This window comes from Stegostoma tigrinum, chromosome X (assembly GCF_030684315.1).
Source record: "Stegostoma tigrinum isolate sSteTig4 chromosome X, sSteTig4.hap1, whole genome shotgun sequence".
Lineage (NCBI taxonomy): Eukaryota > Metazoa > Chordata > Chondrichthyes > Orectolobiformes > Stegostomatidae > Stegostoma > Stegostoma tigrinum.
Genome location: NC_081404.1, coordinates 7604748 through 7623581, shown reverse-complemented (window position 1 = coordinate 7623581; position 18834 = coordinate 7604748). Strand labels below are relative to the sequence as shown.

The 18834-nt window shown below is 42.0% G+C and overlaps 1 protein-coding gene across 1 annotated transcript in view; it reads left to right on the top strand.

Annotated features, from left to right (window-relative positions):
- Positions 1-12678, top strand: part of LOC125448347 (transmembrane protein 106C-like) — a 48401-nt gene extending 35723 nt beyond the window's left edge. The window contains exons 5-7 of the mRNA XM_048523616.2: positions 187-236; positions 4994-5047; positions 9904-12678. Coding sequence (XP_048379573.1) covers positions 187-236; positions 4994-5047; positions 9904-10021 — 222 coding nt within the window. The 3' untranslated portion in view covers positions 10022-12678. The remainder of the gene's footprint in view (positions 1-186; positions 237-4993; positions 5048-9903) is intronic.
- Positions 12679-18834: the final 6156 nt, after the last annotated feature.

Sequence of the window (18834 nt, the reverse complement as noted above, 5' to 3'; positions counted from 1 at the left end):
TTGCAGTTAATGCTAGAGTTTGGTGTAAACTTTTATCTCACTTGAGACTGTGCTCGCACCCTCATTGAGCAAGGAAGGTTTCAGCAGGTTCCTCTTGGATTTGAATCCTTTCAGAAGTGAACGTAATATCCACTTGCTACCTCTTTGTTTACACTGATCTATTGTATCTATATACTAATCTTGCAGGTGAACTACACTGTTCGAATGGAGTTTAGTGGTTCTCTAACATATGTGTAGTAAGTAATTTTTTTTGTCCTCTTTGACTAAATGCTAGTTGTATTCATTCCGTGCAAATGGTATGTTTGTTCAGTATGTCTCATCTGTACTACAATCACCTAGCCAAGATTATCAGTCTTTTCAAAAAGAATGACTATTCACATTGAAATATGTAATTTTAAGCCAGTCCTCAGATTTTAGGAATGATTAGAACTTCACTGGGCTAGCCATAGTATTTAAGACTGGAGAAGTCGACCAGAGACTAGAAATTCTGCAGTGTAGCTTGCCTACACTTCCTGCCTTTTTTTAGGTGAACAGGCTTTGTTCTCATCCTGGCATCAATCTGTGCTTGCCTGGGTGAGTGCAGGTCCAACAAAAGCTCTACCATCCAGGAAACCCCACACCCCATTAAGGCTTAGAACCAAACTCCATTAATAGGGTCATGTTTTTCCTTAGATGTTCAGAACTCGTTTAAAATTGAAGCATAGCACAACACTGGAGGATGGCTTAAAGTTGATTTGAGAACTTATCTTCCCCAAGTAGTAAATTCTGATTTTATTAAGAAAATAAAATTATTTAAATTATTACTCACTTTCCCCCTTGGCTTTTTTCCACATGTTAGAAATGTGAAATTGTGGTGTGGCCTCAAATTTGAGGGACTAGACTGTGTAGGTTTATTGCTTAAAATTTGTGCAAATGACTAGATTTAAGTCTGGCTCTGCCTCGTTAGTGAGGATACTATTTTAATCTCCTGTTTAGATTTTTGTTCAGGAACTGTGGGTGGAGTTGATGCAGCCAGCACTTGATACCAATCTGTCATTCTCCCTTTAAGCTGGTGAGCTGCTAACTTAAGCAAAACTGTCCCTGCAGAGGAGTTCCAGATTTTGACTAATAGCCAAAAAATGACCATATTTCAGTCAGGATGGTGAGTGACCTGGAGAACTTGCAGTGGCAGTGTTCCCATGTATTTATTGCTCTTCTCATTTCTGGTGGCAGAGAATGCAGGTATGGACAATGCTGTCTGAGGAGTCTTGGTGATTTCTGCAGTGTCTTGCAGATAGTACTGCTAGTGATTTTGGTGGGATGCCACTTGAGCTAGCCACTTTTTTGTCCTGGATAATGTCACTGTCTTGTTTAGAGTTGCACTCTTCCAGGCAAGAAGGAAGTATTCCATCACATTACTGACTTATGCTGTTTATAACTAGAGAGATGAAGTCATGCCACAGTATCCTAGCCTGTGATCTGTTGTAGCCACAGTATTTGTATGGCTAGTCCAGTTCCATTTCTTGTCAGCTGCAATGACATTGAATGTCAAGGGGTGATGGTTAGGCTCCTGCTCTGTATGTGCATAGTCTGAAAATTTACTTAGTACTTGTACAACTCTTCTGAGGAATGAGCATTTTAAACTAATCCCCCAACTGCAAATCCTTCAATGAGGTTGGGTTGGGGTGGGGCGCAGTGTGGGGAAGGCTATCCCAGACAGGGGAAAATCTGAAATGACTGTGGTCCCTGTTCAGACTCATGGTTCCTGTGCTGATCTGAAGTCCACTGCTTGGTCTTCTCTGGCTGGTTTACTTGTTTGTAGTAGTCACAAGGTGGCTAGTTCACACTTCTGAAATGCTGTGACTTATTAGTTAAATCCAGATTACTGCTGAAAGAATTCACTTTCTTCAGATTTAAAGTAATCTCCTGTAGAGAAGTGTGTTGGTATGTCATGGGGATGTCACATCAAACCAACTTCCTTATCCCTGTATTTGCAACCCAGTAAAATTGAATATTCTTTGACTCTTCAATTGCTCAACGGTTCCTAAGCAGACTTTATCAAAGTTCAGACACTATTTACAGTTGAGTGAAAACTTAACAATACTAACTTTAGCAGGTCTAAACTAAGCAACAAGGTAATCTAATTTCTGATACTTTAAGACTGGGTTTAAAGTATTTAGAAATGATACAGAAGGGACCATTCAGCTCATCTTGCCCATGATGACCCAAGTCGTCATTTTAAGTCTTAGAGTGAGGGTGACAGTTGAGGGATAAATTAAAGATAAATAAGATGTAACTGGACTGTTCACTAAGCACTTTCAACAATGAGGTAGTACCAGGCATATGGGATCCAACATGATACCCGAAGGCACGAGTCAATGTGAATACCTTCTGGTAGGCTCCTGAGGAATATTCATGTGATTCTTAACTGAATTCTACTCCACTTTCAACAAGATTATGGGAGAATAACTGGAGAGCAACTGAAACTTGTTCCAGCAGCTCTTGCAGCCACAGGCATCTGATTTATATTTTTAAAAATAGTTCAAGTTCTCTTTCCCTGGAGGGTCTCTAGACTGGTTGTCTCTGGCCTGTCTTTGGCCCACTTTTAACATGCAGCCATCTGCCAGCCTTGAGAGCAAAATGCATCTCTGGATATGAAATGTCTGATTTTATTGTTGGAATATTCTAATCTCCAACTAACTTCCAAGGCCAGGTCCCCTTTTTAGATATCCATTTGGTTGTTCAAAAACTGCCTGCAGTCTAGTGATCCCCCTCATTCACACTCTCAGATAATGAGGGTCTTACTAGCATTCCCATGTTGATGTCTGCAACTTACTTGTTTACAAACCCAAGTTGCTCAACTACCTGAGAGCTAATATCTCGTTGATGGTGGGCAGAAGGCCCTTGGTCAATCATATCTAGTCATAGTCTGCAGACTAATCAGCTTGTTGCTGACTGAATCTTTTGCACCTGCTGTTTGAGTCAGCAGCCAAATCAACAATACTGAAAACGTCAGGTTACTTATATTAAATCCAGTAATAACCTGACACTGGAGTCTTTGCACCCTCATACTATTAATTGAGGGCTGTTACTCCCTCAAGTTTAGCTCTTCTGTTTGGACCAAACACTAGTAGTAAGATCCATCAGAAAGGATATGAGCCTAAGGGCAGTGACTATTCTAGGCAGTAGAAGCCTGCCTGTAAATGGTTTTATGCAGTTTTCTGCTTGGATCTGCTGTCGGTGTGCAGACTCGTGAGCATCTGTGACCAAGTCAAACTGACCTTGGGAGCTAAAGTAAGTTTGAGGCAAGAGCAGTTCTTTGAGAACTGGACCAACTGATGCTTAATCTTCCCTGACCATGAAGAGGATAATCTGGAGGGGCTGGCCTATGTCCAATCTTGGTGTGCATTGCCAAAGTGAGCCAAACTGGGCTTTTGGGAGCACTGCACCCCTTCCATTTGTAGATTTAAAGACTGGTCATTCGATGTGAGATACAATGTATGTGGTGCAGGTTCGGCTTGTTCCCTGAAACTGCCATTGTAGTCATCCGTTTTCCACTTCACTGAGAGGGGTAGATGGACAATGCCTGTAGGGCCACAATGTGTTTTTTAAAAAAAAACTCCTGGATAAGGGTGGGAAGGACATACCCTCATGTCACCTTTGCACAGACACATTGTGTGTAAACCCTCTGTATGCAGACAAGTAGAACCTCTGTGTAAAGGATAGGGCTAACTACTTTGGGATGCTCAAGTAGGTGGACAGTTCCATAATCGCCTGTTTGTGGAGAAACTTGTGAAAAAAAAATCTTTGACCCTGAGTCCATCAGAAATGGTCAGCATGTAGCATCCTCAAACCCTACAAGGGAAGGGAAAGGAAAGGGATGAGTATCTCTGATATAGGGCACTGCTCTCAAGAATGCTCAAGTCGTTCTCAAGAATGTATGCTGAGACGAACATAAAGGTTCCTAGAGGATCATAAACTCATTGAAAGATACTTTGGTTTGTTTTGAGGCGTTCACCTCTGGTGCAGGCTGGCACATTCCAAGGCTCAGGATCGCTGAGAGATGCACTAAAGCTTAGGGCAGCTGCTGCCAAGGTGCAGTGGTGGTGGGAGGGAGAATGACTCCGGTCTCCCTGCTGAAGTTCAAATAGTGGTCTGTTCAGTTATTGGAACCTCCAGGTGCCTCAAATGCCTGTAAACATAGTCTCAAGGACAGAAGCTAACTGAGTTTGGGTTCTGCCAGAGCAAGTGCTAGTAAGCAGGTTATTGCTAAGCGAATACTGCTTGATAACGCTACCACCAGTCCTTTATCATACTAGTTGATAATATCAGCCAAGCTTTTGTTTTCTGAAGTGAAATCAGGCTTTATAGACCAACTTTAACTTTTTGACACTATGGTAATAAGTGCCTCTTGCAAGAGGTCTGAATTGTTCATTTAAGGAGCAGTTTATCAGTGCACAAGGAAATAAGTCTAGTTTATGTAAACTGTTTAATGTTGTCTTCATTTAACTAAAATAGTGGTCTGGTTTTTTGGGGCCTCACTATCTTGTGAAAGAAGAGAGCTTTGCATTTCTGTTTGGGCCTCCCTCTAGAGGCAGACCCTTTTTTTGAAGGTTCTCTTGTAGTGCAGAACTGTCTCAGATGACAAACTGTACCCTTTCAGCTACCATATTCTGAAATTTTTAAAGGCCCAGCTGCTTTCAAAAGAAAAGTACATAAGGAGGACTTTTTAAGGTGGGCTGTAGAAAACTGGTCTGGGTGGTGAAGACAGCAGTGTAGAGTTCTAGTGGGGTCTCTTCCAGTTGGATCTGACATTAGGGTGGGGATTGAGGGGAGGGTTGAAAGACCAGTGTGGGGTCTGCTTTCTCTGGGCTGTCCACTCAGTTACTGACCCATCTGATTTAAAAGTAACATTTTGTAAGGGGAAAGTGCAGTGATGGATTTTTGGCAATTTTCTGACTTATTCACTAAAGTAGTCTTTTTTCCCCTCTTCCCCACCTCCCCAACCTTGCAGCACCTTTTGCACGATGCCTTCAATCAAGGTCCACAATATTGTTGTCTTCTTGCAGTAAGTTCTTAAGAACAGAATATTATTTAAATCGGGGAAAAACTGACCAATGCAACACAAATGGATTTGGATCAGAGATAATGGGAACTGCAGATGCTGGAGAATCCGCGATAACCAAGTGTGGAACTGGATGAACACGGGCCAGGCAGCATCTTAGGAGCACAAAAGCTGATGCTTTGGGCCTAGACCCGTCATCAGAAAAGGATCTGGGCCCAAAACTTTAGCTTTTGTGCTCCTAAGATGCTGCTTGGCCTGCTGTGTTCATCCAGCTCCTTGCTGTTATCTTAAATGGATTTGGAGTTGTTTGTACGCAACACAGCTATCAGATGCAGGGGGCTAATCAGGAAGGCAAATGGAATATTTGCCTTCATTTCAGGGCCAAAAACAAGTTGCTGGAAAAGCTGGTCTGGCAACATCTGTTAACATTTTGGGTCTCCAGACCTGTTCACGCAACTGATGGTAGCTGGGAAAATGTTTGGTTAATATGCAGGAGGAGGAGTAAACAAGAAGATAGAGCCCAATAAACAATAGGATGGGGGAAGAGAAGAGCAGTTGGATATTCAAAGGAATTGAGAACTGCCTAGGAGGGTGAATAGTCAATGGGGTACTGTTAGTGACTGACTAACAAGTTGTTCAGTTGCTGCATTTTCCCAGTATAGAGGAGACCACATTGTGAGCAACAAATGCATTAGATTGGATTGTGGGAAGTGCAGGTGAAGTATTGCTTTACCTGGAAGGAATGTTTGGGCCCTTGGATACTGGGGAGGGAGGAGGTAAATGGGCAGGTGTTGCCTCTTCAGTTGCAGGGAAAGGGGGTGGGTGAAGGAAGTGGACCAGGGTGTTTGAGGATTGGTCCCTATGGAAGGTAGACCTGGAAGGGGTAGAAGTTGGGTTATAGTAGTTATTAGTGGCCAGTCTGTTCCCCAGAAAGGGAAACAGGTCCCAAGGAAGGGAGTCAGACCAGGGGACAGTGAGTGGGGTGGAAATTGATTCCACTTCCAATGAAATTTTGCAATTCTAGCAATGAGGGAAGCCACACTAGTGAGATCTTTGCTATTTCAGAAACAGTTGTGGGTGGGACTAGAACAAAATCTTCCACATACCCCATGAAGAGACAAGTGTAACTGGAGTCCATGTGAAGAAATGAGAACTTGTCAAGGGTGAGGACTATCTCGGCCAAGCACAGGGTGGTGGTGGGTGGGGATGGTTCAGGCCTCTGTGTGCCAGTGAGAGCCCAAAGGACCCCCCCCCCCCCCCCCCCCCCCCCACCAAGGTGGGAATGGATGTGTAAAGGGATTGTATGTCCATGGTAAAGAGGTGGCTTGATCTGCCAAACTGCCAATTTTGAAACTGGCATAGGTGTCAGGAATCATGAATGTATTTGCGCAGGGATTGGACCAGGGAGAGAACACTGAATCAAGGTAGGAAGAGCGGAGCTCTGTGGTACAGGAGCAGGCTGAAACAATGGGTCTGCCTAGACAGTCCTGTTTGTGGGTTTCCTTCTAAAGGAGGTAGAAGTGAGCTGTGCAGGGCTAGGGGACCATCACCTTGTATGCTTATTTCAAGGGAATTCCTACTGCAACTGTACAAAATGCTGGTGAGACCACATGAACCACAGTAGTTTTGGCCCCTTTATTTAAGGCAAGATAGCACTTTCATTGGAGGCAGTTCTGAGAAGGTTTACTAGGATGATCACTGGTGTGGAGGGATTGCCTTTTGAGCAAAGGCTCAGCAGGTTGGAACTATCATTGATTAGGTCACTTCATTCTTTTCAAAACACATTGGATTCTTAAGGGGCTTGACAGGGTAAGTGCTGAAAGGAGGTTAATGCTTGAGTTTAGGATCCGAGGGCACCAATTTAAGACAGGCATTTCTTGGGTTGGAACTTCTTGCCACAAAGCTGTTGCGGAGGAAGAATCCGTGTGTATAATTAAACTGCTGCAATAGATTACTGATCAAGAGTCCAAGGTTGCAGGAAAGTGGGTGTGGGATCAGCTAGATCCTATTGAATGATCAAACAGACTTGAGTAAACAGTCCACTCCTATTTGTATTTTTCATACTCTTGTGTCTTGAATTATATAGAGGTGATGGCGTAGTGGAATTGTTAATCTAGAAATCCAATCAATGTTCTAAGGATGTGGAGCTAGATGAACACAGCAGGTCAAGCAGTATCTTAGGAGCAGGAAAGCTGATGTTTTGGAAGAAAGGTCTAGGCCTGAAATGTCAGCTTACCTGCTTCTCTGCTGCTTGGCCTGCTGTGTTCATCCAGCTCCACACCTTGTTATCATGGATTCTCCAGCATCTGCAGTTCCCATTGTATCAGAGATAACGTTCTAGGGACCCAGGCTTGAATCCTGCCACAACAGTGGTGGAATTTAAATTCAATAACAAAATCTAGAATTAAGACTAATCCATTCCTGATTGGGGAGTTGGGGGAAACCCATCTGGTTCACTAACGTCCTTTAGGGAAGGAAACTGCTATCCTTACCTGGTCTGGCTTACATGACTCCAGGCACACAGCCACGTGGCTGAATCTTAACTGCCCTGTGGGCAATTAGGGGTGGGCCACAAAGGCTAAGCAAAAGTGTGGAGCTGGATGAGCACAAAAGCTGAGTTTTGGGCCTAGACCCTTCATTGGAAAAGGGGATGGGGAGAGGGTTCTGAAATAGGGAGAAGGGAAGGTGGCTCGAAGATAGATGGATAGAGGAGACAGACAAGTTAAAGGTGGAGATGGAGCCAGTAGAGGTGAGTGTAGGGAGGGGATAGGTCAGTCTGGGGAGGATGGACAAGTCAAGGGGGTGGGATGAAGTTAGTAGGTAGGAAATGGGGGTGTGGCTTGATGAGAGGGGATAGGTGAGAAGAACCAGTTAAGGAGGTGGGGATGTGCTGGACTGGTTTTGGATGCAGTAGGGGGAGGGGAGATCTTGAAGCTTATGAAATCCTCAATTCATCCCCCCACCCCGTCCCTGCAATAATCACCAAAACAGCAGACTCCCTGAGGAGTATACAATGTTCCAGGGTGACTTAAAAATGATTTAAAAGGGTAGTAGCAGGTACAACCAACCTAAGGTTTTTACAGCTACTTTTTCAGGATGAAAGTTTAATGAGCATTAAGGAACAGTGGGCAATTCCTGTGGAGACAAGGTGCAGGTATGTTTCTAAATTAATACTTAGTATTCACTAGAAGGATGAAATGGGTTTAGAAAGTGGGGAGGAGGCATACAATATGCTTGAAGTTGGTGTAGACAGGAGGTTGTGGTCTGACAGGCTTTAAAAGGAGAGAAATTTTCCAGGGATGAATGGATGCAGTGTGTCCCAGGTGGTTGAGATGAGGGAAGGAAATAGAGGTGCAAACATTTTCAACTCCTCTGGCCACAAGGGGTACTAGAGGACAGTCAGTGCAAATCTGTAAGGAGGGAACAAGGGATTAAACCAAAAACTACAGGTCTGGCAATCTAACTGCATTGGTGGTTTGGGGGTGGGGTGTGAAGCAATTCTGAAAGATACTAGTCACTTGCATTTGGAGAGATTGGGATTAACTGAATAGTCGGGATGGTATTGTCAAGGGATGGTATGTCTGACAAACTTTGATTTGAATGTCAAAGAAGTGACCAGCTGTGTAGATGAGGGCAATGTATTTGATGTTGCTTACACTTTTTGGCAAGGCTTTTGATAGGGCCAACTGGCCAACATTTCCTGAATTAGATCTACAATTAGCTGAGGGGCAGGGAGATGAGGGTTTTGTCTGGCAGTCAGTGCCCCATAGGGTCCATCCAAGGATTAGTGTTGTGGCCCTTGCTGATTTGCTTAAATGATTTTACCCTCTAATGTAGGCAGGCTGATCAGATTTGCAGATGATACAAAAGTGGGGGAAGAAAGTAGTGAGGAAGGTGGCCTTGGATTACAGGAGGATACAGATGGGCTGGTAGATGGGTGGATCAGAGACTGTACTCAGTTCAGTTAAGTGTGTGGAGCTGCTCTTCGGGACAAGAGGATGAATGTGATTGGTAGAACCCTGGGAGAAACTGAAGACAAAAATATCCCAGGTCTGGTGAGGCTCTTAGTACTTCTACTTGTGGGTGTGATTGTGCATCTGTCCCTTAAGGTGTTAGGGCAGATGGTTAAAGCATATGGTATACCTGCCAAGGCATAGTTTGTGAGCAGGGAGATGATGCTGGGATGGCATAAAGTGCTAGCTGGGCCACAGTATGTGCTGTTCCAGGATCCACCCCTCATAGGAAGGATGTGGTGGCACAAAAGTTGAGGAGATGCACCAGGATGTTGCCTGGGCTGGAGAAGTCATGGAGAGACAGGACAGAGTAGGCTCACTTTTTTTCTCTCTTAAAGCAGAGAAGGCTGAGGGGCACCATGATTTGGTGTTAAATTTGAAGAGCATAGTCTATTTCTTTTTCTTCACCACCACCACCTCTTTCCCCCCCCCCCCCCCCCCCCCACCCATGACTAATGGCATCCATTATTAAAGTAAGGGAAGAAGGTTGAGATGAGAAAAACATTCTTCCACCAGATGTGGGAATTTTGAAGTTGCCTGTAAAACCATGTTGGTGGCAGAAATCAACATTGTGATGGTACATCTCAACACTTGAATGCTGAAGCACACAAGGCTATGGACCAAGTGTTGGAAAATATAATAGAATAACTTTTTGACCAGAGCAGATGATGGACTAAACCTTTTCCCTGTACTGTAGATCTGACTCTGACTTCTGTACTGCTGGTTGCACCCAACAATAGTGCAGTCATTCCTTGAACAAAGTCGTGTTAACACCATTCTTCAGGTGGGAGTAAGCTAACCATTGACTACTTCCCCTGCAGTGCTTAATTGTTTTTCTCTTCTCAGGACCACAGTGAAAAGCTCCTATTTGGGGCATCCATCGCAGAATTCTCTGGAAGCATACCGCTATCTGGATTGTGGGTCCAATTCTACAGTATATAGGAGACCTCCTTTGAAACATTGAAACCTCCTCCGGTTTGAATGGGAATGATGGTTCAAAGCAACTTCAATTCTTGTTCCATTAACATGGGACCTCTCTCCATTTTTAGCTGGAAAGTGACCACAGCAAGTAGATTTGAAACAGCCTTCTGTTTCTGCACACTCCTGTTTTTTGTAAGGCAAGGTGGCCATGTCCAGCATCTTTAACATTGTGTGCTTTTAACCAAAAAGGTTTGAGAGCAATGCTTTCAACCATCTTGAGTAGCTGTTTGTTTTTTCTTTGCAATTAATGTTTCTTCCTAGGGCATAGCTTTGTTTCAAAACCTATCTCCTGTGTGCCATGCTGCCTATTCTCTAAGTTTCATGCATGAGCCCCTCTCAGTAATGGGAATTTTTACAACATAAACACAAATGAATGTATCTCAAAGCCTCATCAGACTGGTGTTTTTGTTGCTATCACCCACCCTGAATTCCACTCCCTATTTGTTAGACTAAACTTGATTGCTTCTCAAGTTTTTTTTGGTTTTTAAATGGGCCTCTTGCACTCTGGTGCTTTCCCTTTCACTTAAAAGGTTGTAAATGTGCTTGGATCTAAAACAGCCAAAAGAACCTACAGTTTTAAAAACAACAGACTTAAGTACACCAAGTTAGCCTAGGGGCATTCAGTAGCTTCAACACAAGTTGATGCAAATGTTGGGTGTGAATTATTTGCACCAATAGATATCTGTAAAACTTTCACACTTGAATTGAGAATCCCTAACTAGGGAGTATGTGAACAGAGGATTGCCAGCAAAGTGAAGGACTAAATGAATGCATCACAAATTAACACACAATGGAGATTTATATTAAACCACCTTGATGCGTTTTTAAAGTTGTGCATATTTTTAAACAATGCTTGCATTCCTACCACAGTAATATTCAAAACCCAAACTGTTGGTTTTACAGGTTGACCAGTTGCATGGCTAAAAAACACTAACTTTTTTATGTAGCCTGATGCAACAGCTTTCCACCCCCACCTCAACCCCTAAATTATTGACTCCTGGTTCAGTGGTTTTTCTCTCCAGCTATGCCATTCTTTGTTGCACTGTGTTGTCTATTGACTGTTCAGTGATTTTTGTATATTTTAAATGGCCATACCCACTTGTACGAGTGCAGAAGGCAAACACTGACAGCTGAAGTCATGTTCAGATTACCAAAATAGAAGGGAACAGGTCTTAACTAGCTTAATTGAAAACTGTTTACAAGCTGTTTTTTAAAATCTGTTGCATGGCTTGCCAATTGTTGTGTCCCCTAAAGGTGACATTCATGAATGTTTTAGTTTTCCCTATGGGCCAAACTGAACTTCAACAAAGGGAAGACTGATGAAATCAGAATCTCCATAACTAGGAAAGAATGGATTTTATTTTGTAATTTATTCTAAGATGTTTTTGTACTCCCAGGGTATTCTATATGATAGACAGGATTTGTAAAAAGGAACAAAAAACAAACACTGGAAGCCTGCTGTGAATTGATTTAACTCAATCAAAACTGAAGTTTGCCAAGTCTAAATTCATGAACTGACATGGATGATTTTTTTGTTGGGAAGATTGGAATATTGGTTTGATTTGCTGGTGTAAAATGTAATGAAACATACCTTCTATCTGTGTGCTAGGCTGTAAAAAATGTAACTAGCCAACAGAGTTCTATCACCAATGTAGTAACAAAAGCAATGGTAGCTAGGAACCCTGAAGACAAGTTTTTAAAACTTGAGATCCCGAGTAAGTGATTCAGTAATACTAGGGAGGGGAAAAGAGACTTTCCTAAAATGTAACTCCTCATCCTTGCCTCTCTTGGGTTCTGGTAAACACTGTCAAATTAATATCACTGGTTCAAGCTCCTCTCTTAGCTGACAGTATGAAAATCCTCTAACAAATTGTCGGCCAGTATTATACTTGTGATGAGGATTGTTTTTAATTCAACATTAAAGCTCTTGAAGCAATCTCTCAGCATTTTTACAATGCAAAGTTGACAGTTTGAAAGTTTCACTCGCTGAAGGCTGCTGCACAAGTCCTCCTTTGCCACCCTTCGTTCAAAGAATGAGCTAATGCTTTAGAACCATTGTTTCACACCCATGGTGAATGATAGAAAGTTAACCCTAAAATATGCACAGGCTTATGGTTTGAGCAATTAACTGTTAACAAGATTTTTCTGACTTAAAACAACACCCCAGTAAATTGCTTTTGTGTAAGAGGCTGTTAGTGTGTCTTGATCCTCAATTCCTCACCATTGGGCAAATATTGAACGTCTGAGGTAGCTTTTGGACAGTCATATCACAGATTTCCTGTTTCAGTGGCTGTTTTGATTCTTCTGTAGAAGGGCTGGTTTTTAAATCAATTGTGTATTGTACTACATTGTATACCAGAAAGAAATTTAGACCTAACTAGGCTGGAATACCTTGGCACTCTGAACTGATGTGCATTGTTTGTTTGTTTAAATGTAATGCTGTCAGTTATTGAGCACTTTTTTCAAATAAATGTTTATGGGACTAATGTATTGGCTTATTTCAGCAGTGGTATGAACAGTTGCTCTGGGCTTTTAAATGTTTCTTGCTACTGTGCCAATTGCACTTACTAGATTGTGAATCTAGTACCATGCCTTGACTGTAAAATCTTTCTAAATGAGCTATTAAAGTAATCACCTGAATTTTTGCACAACTTCCATTCATCACTGCTTAATGGTTGCATGATTTCTCACCTCAGTAATATACACCATAATCAGTGTGAATGGACTTTCTTTGGATGGGTCATTCTACTCTAGCCAGATTTTTAAGAGGGGCAAAGATGTCCTTCTAATTCTTTTGACCCATATGCTGAGGGCAAACCCATTTTCTTGTGATTTGCTCTTAAAGCAAAGTGCCTGCTGCAGTCTGTTGAAGCAGATCGTGACAACAGCAGAGACCTTTTCTAGTTAGGAAGAACAGGGGAGCATTGGACAAGCCACATCATTTCTATTTGTGTTGCCAGCACATGTAAGATGATTAAAAGATGATGAGGATTCTACACCATTGGGACTGTTTCAACCTGAGGTGAAGATGTTTGAGCCTTGGTGGTCTGTGTACGCTCCCTTTCTAAAGGGATACAATTGCTGGTGAATGTGACTTGATAAAGATTTTCAGTTGGAGGTGAGATCCTCTGCAAGAGGTTTGAGTTGGAAGGCAGAGATTGCATACTCTAACATTTTTGTACAGAAGGACTCAACTGAGGTTATCTTTTGGATGGTCCATCATTGTCTAGTAGCTTTGAGCTTCTTTCTTGCAATTCCCACTTTTTTAAAATTTCATGTGGGATTGTGACCAATGCATATGAAATCATATGGGACAGGACTGTGGTTCTTGGGTTAGAATCCTGGTGTTGCAGCTGAAGGAGGTAATGACTCATTGCCTGTTCCCAACATTTAATTCCTTTGCCCAATTAGTCACTAAGGGAATGATCCCAATCCACTCAAGATTGGGTGGCTCTCTAAGCTGCAGGGCCAATAAGCCCTCTTGCATGGAACTTATCCATGCAAATATGGGTTGAGTGGCCTCCTCATTTAAGTTGCTTGGATGTAGAACCCTTAGAGGGCAGTCTACAGCCTTTGCTGTGACTGTTTTGGTTGTGGGGGGGTGCTCAAGGGTATCTTGCAGTGCTGCTGGGATGCTGCCTAGCTCATAGCACCATGGGGTAACCCTCTGGCTTGGTGGGGTAAAAATGGCAGGTATTCCAACCCCTTTTGGGGATGAAAATCCCAATGACATGTTTTTTTTAAAAGCCCTGTGCCAGTTTGCTTGATTCTCTCAGTGCACTTCTGTTTTGTCACTTCATTCTTCAATTCCACTTGCAGTCTTGTCCAAAATTTCCATTCTTGATCACTGCATGGTCATAGTTTAATGATGTAAAATGCATTTCAAGTTAGACACAATCTGCTACAAATTTACTCAAACCCCTGCTTTTCAGTGCAGTGCAAAATGTAGTAGCTTGCTGTTAGTGGTTTGTTTGCAGTCTGACAATGATTAAAGAACATCTGTTTGTGGAGGGTTGTGTATAAGACACCAGAACATGAAAATTTAAAGTTACCATCTTTCATGGCCTCTTGCAGTGGTAGCATCCTTGCCTTTTGAGTAAGACTTGGATTCAAGTTTGTGTGCTATAATCTCTGAACAACCAAAATGCACTCTGCCCTGCAAGTGGCACGTTCAAGAACTGTATGAAAGCTTTGACTAAAATAACAGCCCTTCCCTTCTCATTTGAACTCTGCCAATTGAAGGCTGAAGTGTGATTTCAGGCTTCCACAGCATGCTGCTATTTATGCTGATCTCTTGCAATAGATCTTCCCAAAAGCTTGGATATTTTGCCTGGTTGATTGACCAGCAATCGACTTGTTTCCCACTTTTTATAGCTACAAGACTATAAGCCAAATTATAGCACTTTTTTAAAACTGCCCTTCCTGCTGCCATGTTCAACCAACATTTTAGAACAAAATTGTCTCTTGCCCAACCTGCTTCAGTTTGGCAGGGTTATAGATGGATGGATGTTCTAACCCGTATCAGATTACTGTGCAGCAAACAAATCACAGGCTGAAAGTTGAAGGCTGGGTATGCATTCCAGCAGCATGAATGCACTGGAAAGGGGTAGGGGGCAGCTTTGTTTGAGCAGTTGTATTCTTCTAACATATGCATTCAGTCTGGGGCTTCTGTATCTTGTACCCCTCACCACCACCTGATCTTAACCAAAGTTAAAAGGCAATTTATCACTTGACTAAGAGCCAAATCTTAGTTTCAAGCCATTCAGGGGGACAGCTGGCCACAATGTTAGTGAGTGTGAAGTGCCATGCTGTCACGTCCTGTTCTGTCACCTCTCTGGGTGATGAGATGAGCAATTTTGATTTCTTTTTTTCCCCCTCACTTGTTATAAATTAGCTGCTGTATTTCCTACAGCTTACAATAGTGAGTGCACTTCAAAAGCTCAGTGCTTTTAGGTATCTGCTCAGGAAATGTGCATTATAGAAACAATTCTTTCCCTTTGTCTCAACAGTCTGGATCAGACATCTTTTTTTTCAATTTTGAAGTTACAAGGTCACTAGATGTTCAGCTGTTGCTCTGTGTAGCATGCTGGTCTTGAGGCAGGTGCCTGTAGTTTCAAATCCCTTTGTGCCCTATACTGTGGCACTCAATGCCTTAAGGATTATGGACTTTGAAACTGGGAGAGAAATTACTCCTGGCTCCAGAGTCTCCAACCACTGAAACATCTTTTTCTGTGTGTGTGTGTGTGTGTGTATATCACTTTTTTTTCCAGGTTTTAAGACTGCCTGTATGCTGTACAGTTGCAAATAAACAGTAAAGGATGAACTTTTTTGCAGTCTCTCTGGCATTGGTCTCCCCTCAGGAAGGATATTGAAATTACATACAGTACTCCAGGTGCTATCCAACCAAGCTCCTATAAAAGTGAAGCAAGGTATCACTTCCTGTACTCCATTCTCTTGTGCTTAAAAACTAATTCAATTTGCTTTCCCAATGATTTACTATCAGTGACCTTTTTTTGGATAAGGATACCCAAATCCCTGAACATGTCCATATGTTCCAAAATTTCTCCATTCTTTCAGAACTACTGTCTTTTTGTCCTACCAAACTGCATAACCTCCCTTTTCTTTGTTCTACCCACTAGGGCCTCAGTAATGGTAATATCCCTATGTCCTATAGCAGGTCTCCTCCTGGCTCATTGCCCACCTTCTCTGGTGTGTAATAACATCTGAGCAGGTTGATTTTTAGCTTCCAGCTGCAGTGTTTTATCCAATCACTGAAAATATGCTGAATCTTCCTTGTGCCACATAACAGTAAAATTGTTAAAATGTGAAGTATATTAAATTTGTGATCACATTAAATCATTGAGCAGCTAGGGCCAGTTCAGAACTCAAAGGATGTGTGTATGTTGATGGGAGTAGGTGGCAGGTGACTGAGCAGAGAAGGGAACTAATGTACATTGGGGAAAATAGTGAAAGACAACACTTAGGAAGTACAATTCTAAATGTGCAGGAGCAGAGGGAGCTGCATGTGTGCACAGATTACTGAAAGTGACTGCTGTTAATAAAGCAGTGTTCTCTTTTTATTAAATAGGGGCATAGAGTAAGAGGGGGTGATGGTGAGCTTGAACAAGACACTTGAGTGTTTACAGTTGTGGAGCTTCCTCATAGGAAAGATGTGAGTGTATTGGAGGGATTGTAGAAGTGATTTCTTTAAAACAAGAACAGCTCCTGTTCATTGGAGGCAAAAGGCTGAGGAGATTTGATAAAAGTTTTCAAATTCATGAGCAGCGAGGGAGAGGCTATTTTCCCTTATGAAAGAGGGGGTATAGATCAAAAGGATGTGCAAATGAAGCAGGCGTGATGAGGAAATTGTGCGACTGAGCAGTTTGGGTCTGGAATATGCTGCCTGGAAATGTGGTGGAGGCAGCTTCAATTGAAGCATTTAAGGGTACTGAAAAGCAGACAACTGATGCAAATGGTGGGGGGGTTTGGGGGTGCTAGTGAAACAAGTGTTAGGCAATGATGCTTGTTCTGCACTGAATTGAGATTCTTCTGGTACCCTACTACTCGGTCTGCTAATGAGACTGACATTTCAAATAGATTAATGATTCCATGTCCCAACATTATCTCCCATACTGTCAGCTTTAAAATTTCTGAGGTGTACTGAGCTGCTTTTCAGTTTTTTTGCTATGCTTTTCAAACAAATTCAGTAGAAGTCGAAGTGAAACACTAATCGTAGCTAGAAAGAGGGTTGATTTTGTTTGTGAATAATCTCCTCTACTTCTATGACTTCCCCCGCAGGAGTTCTTCAGCTACTTCATAATGACTTCCTTTTTATCATAAGGTCAGCAGCAGGAATGTTTGATTCGTCATTCACAAACAACTAACCCCCTTACAGGGACAGGGAAGGAATTACTCATCTGTCCTAAATGGGTTAGGGTTGTTTTTGAGCTATGACCCCCTGGTTGTAGATTCTCCAAGAGCAAGCACTCCTTCCACTAGTCAGGGGTCTTGACTATCTTGCATTTTTAAATTAAGTCTCTCTCACACTTAGACTGGGTCTGTATCATCCATGGTTTTCTAGCATTTCCTGAAAGGCAATCCATTCTTGTAAAAATTCTGTCTTCTAACACATCAACATTGTAATACTATAACTGGTACTGTAATAATATTCCAGTTGTAGCCTCAATGACCTGTATAACTGAAGCTTAACCTCTCAACTCTTTGCATTCAATCCCCCTCACAATAAAACCCAACACCTTCCTATTAGCTTACCTGACTACTTGCTGTATCTGCATACTAACCTTCTGTGATTCATGTGCTAGGGCACCCCGATTCCCTCTTTTCATCAGAACTCTGCAACCTCCTGCCATTTATATAATGTACCTATTTTATTCTCAGGCAGTGTGGGCAATTTCATACTTTTGCATACTGGCCTTCATTTTGCCTTTTTTAAATAGAAATTTAGTCACTGGTTCGAGAGGACTACAGGGTAGCTCTCTACAGGGAGAGTTTTTCCTGAGGTCAGGTGAGGTTGAGAAGGTGGGACCTTTGGTAATCTCCTCAACCCTTTTGCAGTTTCCTTTATACGTCCTCTTTTTGATTCACTTTCCCACTTAAGTTTGTCAGCAAATTTAGCTACTCTATCTTTTTGATGTCTCTAGCTAAGTCCTTTCGATAACTTGAAGAATTGAGGCCACTGCACTGGTCTCTACTGTGCACCGCTTGTGACTTGCTACCAGCTGGAAAAAGACATTCCTCCTCCTTTTGGCTGGCTAACATGAAGGAATCTTCTGCCCATGCCAATGTGTTACACCCTACATAAGAGTTTTGGTTTCCACTCTTTGCCATCACAAAGAAATGTTAGATTGGAATAACTTCAGGTCACTTTTTGGTTTTCCTCTGTAGGGTAACTCCAATAACTTATTCCAATTTCTGTGAACTTTTTCATTGTCCGTTGTGTTTGTAGGAAATGCATTTTTTTTGCTTTCCTTCTATCAAAATAATGAGCACATTCATGTGACACCATGAGCTTTCTTCCTCACTGGTGTTCTTATCAACTAACTTCTCTCAATTTCCTTTTCATCTAATAAGCTGCCCCACCCCCATGCCAAACCATGCTTTTGAAGGTTCACTTACCACTGGTGGCAGTTAAAAACACTTGATCTCCCCTACCTAAATCAAAAATTTTTAATTTCTTGTCTGCTTCGTGTTTCATCACATTGTGCTAATTTTAAATGCTGCCAGCTCACTCCCCTGCTCTACTTAATCTCTCCCAAACATTTGACACAGTCCAATGATGTAGTCTCCAAACTCTGACTCACTGATTTTTTTTTTTACTCATTAATTTAAATGGTCCTCTCACCTCATGCCCAAAAACAATCCAAATTTAGTTGATTCATTAGGTGCATCCCTAATTGCAATAGTACAAATGGAATTCCTTTTATCTCAATCCTCTAGTTACTCTTGACTATTGGCCCTCAACATGGTTTTCAAAATTTGATTCCACAGTTCTAATGCTCCCTGTGATTGAGTGGTATGTGGTTGATTTAAATTATTTTACTCCTGAGCTATCCATTATTTCCTTAAATAACCTGAACATAAGATTTGACTCATGATTCAACTGTATTGCTGTGTGTAGTCTGTATCAAGACACCTTTTTTTTAAAAAAAACAGTAAGTCTTCTACATTCCATTTAGCTGTGAGAGGATGGTCTTTCTACATTTGTTGACCGTAATGGGCATATCTACCAAATGGTAACTCCCATTCTTTGTTTTAGGGGGGGCATCATGCAATCAA